The sequence below is a fragment of the Sorghum bicolor genome, chromosome 9 (genome assembly GCF_000003195.3).
Source record: "Sorghum bicolor cultivar BTx623 chromosome 9, Sorghum_bicolor_NCBIv3, whole genome shotgun sequence".
NCBI classification, from domain to species: domain Eukaryota; kingdom Viridiplantae; phylum Streptophyta; class Magnoliopsida; order Poales; family Poaceae; genus Sorghum; species Sorghum bicolor.
This window is the reverse complement of record NC_012878.2, coordinates 46,735,223-46,741,636: the sequence shown is the minus strand read 5'-3', so window position 1 is coordinate 46,741,636 and position 6,414 is coordinate 46,735,223. Positions and strand designations below refer to the sequence as shown.

At 55.2% G+C, this 6,414-nt stretch overlaps 1 protein-coding gene across 1 annotated transcript; it reads left to right on the top strand.

Annotated features, from left to right (window-relative positions):
* Positions 3,071-5,080, top strand: LOC110430463 (myristoylated alanine-rich C-kinase substrate-like). The gene is made up of 4 exons (XM_021448155.1): positions 3,071-3,471; positions 3,547-3,661; positions 4,134-4,409; positions 4,913-5,080. The coding sequence occupies exons 1-4, from the start codon at positions 3,071-3,073 to the stop codon at positions 5,078-5,080; spliced, it is 960 nt and encodes a 319-aa protein (XP_021303830.1).

The following is a 6,414-nucleotide window of genomic DNA, read 5'->3' as shown; positions in this document are numbered from 1 at the left end:
GTGGAAGCGGGATCAAATCATATGCAGGAGGATACGGTGTCCGATAAGAGTAAGTGTTGACTTTGGGTTTTATCCCAAATTGTTCCTTCATTACTTCAGCAATTTTGTCGCCCCAATATGCATCGGCATCTTGCCGATGAGGCGGCTGCGGGTCCGGCACTTGGTGGCGAACCTCCACGTGTCTGTTCGGGATGTGATCTGCACGGAACATCGGATTGATTATCTGTCCTCCAATCTGCGGACCACCAAACTGCTGTCCACCGACTTGCTGTCCCCTGAGTTGCTGTCCAATATTCATTGGCTGGCTGGAGATCCCCTGACTTTGGAATCCGGGATAGATCTGTCCTTGCTGGAACCCCGTAGCCTGGTAACTTTGTTGGGGCGATTGTGTAAAGACTTGCTGTCCAAGCCATCCATTATTAGCGTTCATCGGCATAGGCGCTGCCGATGATTGGTAATTCAGTACCATCATTGAATTGACATACCCTGACTGGGCCATAGACCTCTATTGCATCAGCATTGAATCTACCGATGCATTAGGCATCTGGAACATTGAATCTTGAGGATTCCCAGTGTGAGGCCTTGCAGTAGTAGTTGTTGTATACCGGGGACTCTAGTTCAACGGCGCATTGGGAAGCGCCGATGTCATAGGAGTCTTGCCCCTCATGTCGGTTATCTGCGATGTACCTGGCGTCAATTCTGGAGGCATACCATAACCCCACCAGTTAGGAGGAAGAGTCAACCCTGACATTGCCGATGCCAACATATCTGTAGTCAGCTTATTCTGCCCACCTGAAGTCTGCGGGTTATTTGTCATCGGCACAGATAGTGCACCAGTAGCTCCCGATGTACTTGGAGGGACGACAGATTGTGCGCTTGCAGCCGTCAAAGCAGCCGATGGAGCCGTGACCTCTGGTGCCGTTGGCTGATGATGAGAGGGGCCCACATAATCTGGTGGGATTTGTCCTTCCTTGAAAGTTCTTTCCACGACATTGAAAACTGTATTAGATAGTACACCAGCTTGGTTGATCAAAGCTCGGTTAATAGCGCTGTCAACCATATCTTGAAGCTTGCCAAGATTGGCTTCGAAGGTAACCTGCCGTGGTGCCGGCAATGCATCTTTCTGGATCACCTCGCCGCTCCTGTTTATGCTGAAAGACCTCAAGCATTGCAGCTTGAATTCTTCCATGGCTTGGGCAATAGCTTGCTTCTGCTCATCCTTGAGATTGGCCTCCGTCACGGGGATGACGTTCTCCTGATCGAAGTCAGAGATCGACATATTGATCTTGATCTTGAATCTTGTCCCACTGGGCGTGCCAAAAGATGTGTTGATGCAAAACTGATCTGCAAACACAAAGGGCTAATACCCAATTCAAACGTTAAGGCGTGCCAGCCGATTTGACCTTACTATCAGCAAAGGTGATAACTCGAATACTTTAGTCCTGACAACAGCGATGCGCCCAGATGTCACGGCTAAGAGGTACTCACGCGGAACTTGAGAACACGCCGAGCTTAAGTCGATGAATTCCTAAGAACTCGTAATGAAAGGGAAAAAGTATGACGAAGTCGTCGAAAAGTAGATGCTGGAATATGAGTAAAAACGTGTGTTTGATTGATTGATAGATGTTTCATTACAAATCCCTAGGGTCCACATTTATACCCTGCTCAAAGAGCTATAACTAAACACGACCAGAATTCGAATTCCAAATTACACGGAATCCGTATACAAAACGACTTAAACAAACAAGGGAATAGCTCAGCTATCCCTCGTGACAAATTGAAACTCTTCCACAACCCGATCAGCAGCTTCCAGACTCTCCCTCTGTATCATCGGCAGACTCTTTTGCCATGGTCATCGGTAGACCTCCTCATCATAGTCATCGGCATAGACACATCATCACCTGTGAACTTAGTCACGTCTAACCTCTCCTTTATCGGCAACCATCCTCATCGGCAACTCATCCTGTAAACCACATACTGTCATCTTATCTTGCCATCCTGGACACGTGCCCAAAAACGGTGTCAACAACTACTACGAAGTGGAGCTGCACAACCTGAATCCCAACTCGGTGATGCAGGCCGCCGTCTTCGCCACGGTTTGCGAGGGATTCCTGGGGGTTCCTGTCAATTGGAACCTCTGGCTTCACCTCTTCAAGGCGGAGATGTCGACCCGTTACATGGGGAAAGAGAAGATCCCCCTGCGAGCCGGTGGCTGCACGCTGCAGCTTCGTCAGCAACGGTCCGGATTATACATCTGGAGCTCGATGCCCTCGTCAAACCGGGGATGGCAGAGCGCGTGGTTCTACCTCCGGAATGACGGTGGTCTTCTGCCGAAGTACACCGGGAAGATGGTGACGGAGGCTCCCCAGAAGTGGGCGTGGGGCGCTCTGTCAGAGGAGCAGAAGAAGCTCGCCCCGCTTCTTGCGGGGCTTCAGAAGCTGCGAGATGCCCGAGTCACCGCGGCCACGGTGGCAATAGCGTTCCACAAGAGGAGCCTGCTTCCGCTGGCGCAGCGTCGGGTGCCCATGTTCGAGATGACTCGGGACGTCCCCTGGGCTGGGACGAGGATGCTAGCCGAGCCGGTATCGGCGTCGGATATCACCGCCCGGGTCGAGAAGACCACGCACTCGGAGTTGAAGAACTCTCGGGTGGTGCCGATGCGCCCTGAAAAGGGCTACATTTCCCTAGTAAGAAAGTGTCTTTTGTTTCGATTTCTTGTACCTGTTTTTTCTTTCTCCTGACTCCCTGTTTATCTGCTTGCTCCACAGGGGATGGTGCCGTCAGGGATTCCCTACCCCCAGTCCCTGAGGACAAGGAGATCCGGGCTAAGAACAGGGCCCGGAACGAGGAACAGAAAAAGGCCAAAGAAGACAAGAAGGCTAAAGCGACGCGGAAAGCGCAACGGCGGGAGATCTCCGCCAAGAATCACCGAGAAGCCGAGAAGGCGGGGGTCGCCCCGCCTCCGTCTCCCGAGACTTCGGTCTCGGAGATAGAGGGCGGAGGAGACAACGCCGACTGGCTCGACGAGCTGGCGGAGGAGGATGACGTGATCCCTCCTGCCGGCGGGGGGATGGAGGCCCCGGAGGGGTCAAAGGCCCGAGGGGGGCCGGAGGCCCCCGAGGGTACCCAGGCGCCGGGGGGCGGACAGGCCGTCCCCCACATCATCGTGGATGACGAGGACAGCGCCCCTCGTGAGGGTTCAGCTCCCGTGGGTCCTCAAGAGGGGGAGAAGGCGTCTGGAGCCGAATCCGAGGTGCCCCCTCAACCGGTGGCGCCAGAGGGTCTGGGTGAGTACTCCCCAGCGTCCGGGGCGGGAACCGGTGCCTCGGTGGAGGCATCGCAGGTTGAGGCCACCGTGGTGTCCCCCGCGCCATCGGCAGGCGAGGCGGAGGTCCGACCAAAGGCCCCTGGAGCTGCGGGGAACCCCCAAGGAGCTCCGAGCTCCCAGAAGAAGTCTGCTCCCCGAGCGAGGTATGTATAGGATTTCTGATCCTTCTACTGATTTTTTGTTTTTCTCTTTCTTCTAACTTGATGTTGCTCCTTTAGCCGCAAGCAAAAAGCGCCTTCGGTGGCGCTGGCCCCCCTGAAGCCTGTGAAGAAGGGGGCTCAGTCGACTCCCGGGTCGGCTAGGCCCATGTCGCCGCCACCCCCGAGCTACGAGGTGGGAGAGCGCCACCAGGGGTAGGACACGGGGGCGCCGAAGCCCCAAGGACCGGAGGAGACGGCCTCTGCCCCCTGAGCCACGCCTCCTCAGGAGGATGCCGATTTAGGAGGCGCGGCCCGACCTGCGCAGGTCGAGGGAGAGGGAGCCATCGTGGCATCCAGCGCGGCGCCCGAGGCCCCTACGGCGGGGGGAGGAAGATGCCCGATGGGGCAAGAGCCCCGTAATCTGGCCCAACCTCGGCGATGCCGAGGGGGGAGCCAGATTCGTTCTGGAAGACCCGTCGGAGAATTACCTCTAGGAGGGTCTGGAATCATGCGGGCGTGCCAGCGTCGAGGCCATCAACCGAGCTTCTCAGCTCGTGGCCTGAGACATGTTCAATTTGGCCCAGGTAAGGCTTTCACCCATGTTGTAAAGTATTTTTGTTCTTATTTTGCAATACTAACTCCCTGTGTGACTTCCGATCTTGTAGGCGCTCAAGGCAACGTCCCTGGAGAAGTCAGTTTTTCTTCGCCGGGAAAGGGATGCCTGGGCGTCTTACGAGAACGAGAGGGCTGCCAGGGAGGCGGCTGAGGGGGAGCTTACGAGGGAGTGCGAGATCTCCGCCGAGCTTCGGCAGAAGTGCTCGGCCCTGGCATCAGAGGCTCGGAAGGCCCGGGAAAAGGTTGCCCCCCTAGAGAAGAGGGTCGGGGACCTTACCCAGGAATCCGAGGAGCAGAAGGCGGCGGCCGAGGGGTATAAGGGTGAGGTTGCTCGGCTTGAAGCTTTGCTCGCCGAAAAAGACCTTGCCCTAAACCAAACTCAGGCTGACCTTGCTGCGGCTCTGAGCCAGGTGGCTCGCTGGCACCAGAGCTCGGCGGAGCACGAGAAGCGAGCCGAGGGTAAGACTTGCGCCTTTTACCTTGGCCCCCTTTACACTTTTAAGTTAGTCTTTCCTGACTTTTTGTTTCTTGCTCTGTTTTTCAATCAGAATTGGAGAGGAAGGTGGTCGAGACGACTTCTACTGCCGAGGCCCTGCAAAAGTCCCTTGACGCCGAGGCTTCGGACCGCTCGGCTCTTGAAGCCGTGGTCACCTCGGCGTGTGAGGGGCTCGGGGTGTCGGCGTCGGGATCGTCGCTGCGGAGTCGGGTCAAAGCCCTTTACTCCCGGGCCGGGGAGAGGATGAGGGAGGCACTCCACACCGGGGTGAAGAAGGCCCTGGCAGTGGTGAGCTCTCACTATGCCGGCATTGACTTGCCGGCGGTCTGTGAGGGCTACGTTCTCCCTGATGACGAAACGGAGGCCCAGGAGGAGGTGCAGAGGCTTGAAGACGCCGCGTCTGTCCCTGGAGATGCCTTGGCCGCCTTCTTCGACGATGAGGTGGAGCTTCCCCCCCTCGGGGTTCAAGGACCTGGGCAGACAGGGCAGCAGGACCCTTAGTTCTCTTTTTTTTCTTTGTGCGGGGGTTGAGGCCAGTGGGCCTTGTATCATATATACAATGTTAATGTCGAATGTAGATATTTGTATAACTGCTCTTTTTAAGCTTTTTTCCTAAGTGCCTTGTTTTCTTTCTCCTTATGCCGATCCGACCTCGGCAGCGCGAGGTCGGGTGAGTTACTTAGAGTTTTGTGCTAGCCAGAGTCCCCGAGCCTAAGTCCTTTTCCTTTTTCCTTTTTTAGAAGTCCGAATCCGTCCCCCGAATCTAAGGTGAGTGGGAGCGGTCTTTGCTCGTAAGTGCTGACCTTTCCTAGAGCTCATGCCTTAAGATTTATGGGGTGAGTTTCCGGTTTCTTAAATCTTTTTAGGAGAAAGGAGGAAGACCTTGGGTCGGGGTTCTTTTGACCTGCGCGAAAAAAAGGAAAAAGATTTGGAGTTGACACGGGGGGTCCCCCCATGTAGCCCCCGAGGGAGGCTCGGACTCTGCTGGGCAGGTCCGAGGCTCCCTGATAGAAAAAGGGCTATATAACTTAAACTTTCATTTATTCCTCCAAGGTAATGAACAAACGAAGAAATTTTTACATAGTTCTAAGGGTAAAAGCGACGTAGCTGTTCTATGTTCCACGCGTTTTTGAAGACCTCCCCTGCTTCATTGGTGAGTTTGAAGGTGCCGGGTCGGAGAACTTCGGCGATGACGAAGGGTCCTTCCCAGGGGGGTGTGAACTTGTGACGACCCTTGTTGCTCTGTCTGAGCCTTAGTACCAAGTCGCCGACATGAAAGGCTCGGACTCGGATTCGTCGCGCGTGGTATCGGCGGAGGGCCTGCTGGTATTTGGCAGAGTGTAGGAGGGCTACATCCCTGGCTTCATCCAGCTGGTCCAGCACGTCTTCTTGGAACGTTTTGCCGCTATTTTCGTCGTAAGCTTGTACCCTCGGGGACCCATACTCCAGATCAGTGGGGAGGACGGCTTCCGACCCATAGACCATGAAGAATGGGGTGAAGCGAGTGGCTCGGCTTCGGGAGGTTCTCAGACTCCAGACCATGGCCGGTAGCTCTTTGAGCCACCTTTTTCCAAACTTGTTCAGACGGTTGAAAATCCTGGGCTTCAAACCCTGGAGGATCATCCCATTGGCACGCTCCACTTGACCGTTGGTCTTGGGGTGAGCCACTGCCGCCCAGTCCACACGTATGTGGTGTCTGTCGCAGAATTGCAAGAACTTTCGCCCAGTGAATTGTGTGCCGTTGTCTGTGATTATGGAGTTCGGCACTCCAAATCGATGGATGATATCTATGAAGAACAACACCGCTTGCTCGGCCTTGATCCTTGTAATGGGTC

What these genes read in the sequence shown, in the direction of transcription:
- LOC110430463 (XM_021448155.1), top strand. Translation starts at nt 3,071, where the DNA reads ATGGAGGCCCCGGAGGGGTCAAAGGCCCGAGGGGGGCCGGAGGCCCCC. An exon ending in CGCCACCCCCGAGCTACGAG is followed by an intron (nt 3,662 to 4,133) that starts GTGGGAGAGCGC and finishes CCGATCTTGTAG; the next exon opens with GCGCTCAAGGCAACGTCCCT. An exon ending in CCGAGGGGTATAAGGGTGAG is followed by an intron (nt 4,410 to 4,912) that starts GTTGCTCGGCTT and finishes GCGGTCTGTGAG; the next exon opens with GGCTACGTTCTCCCTGATGA.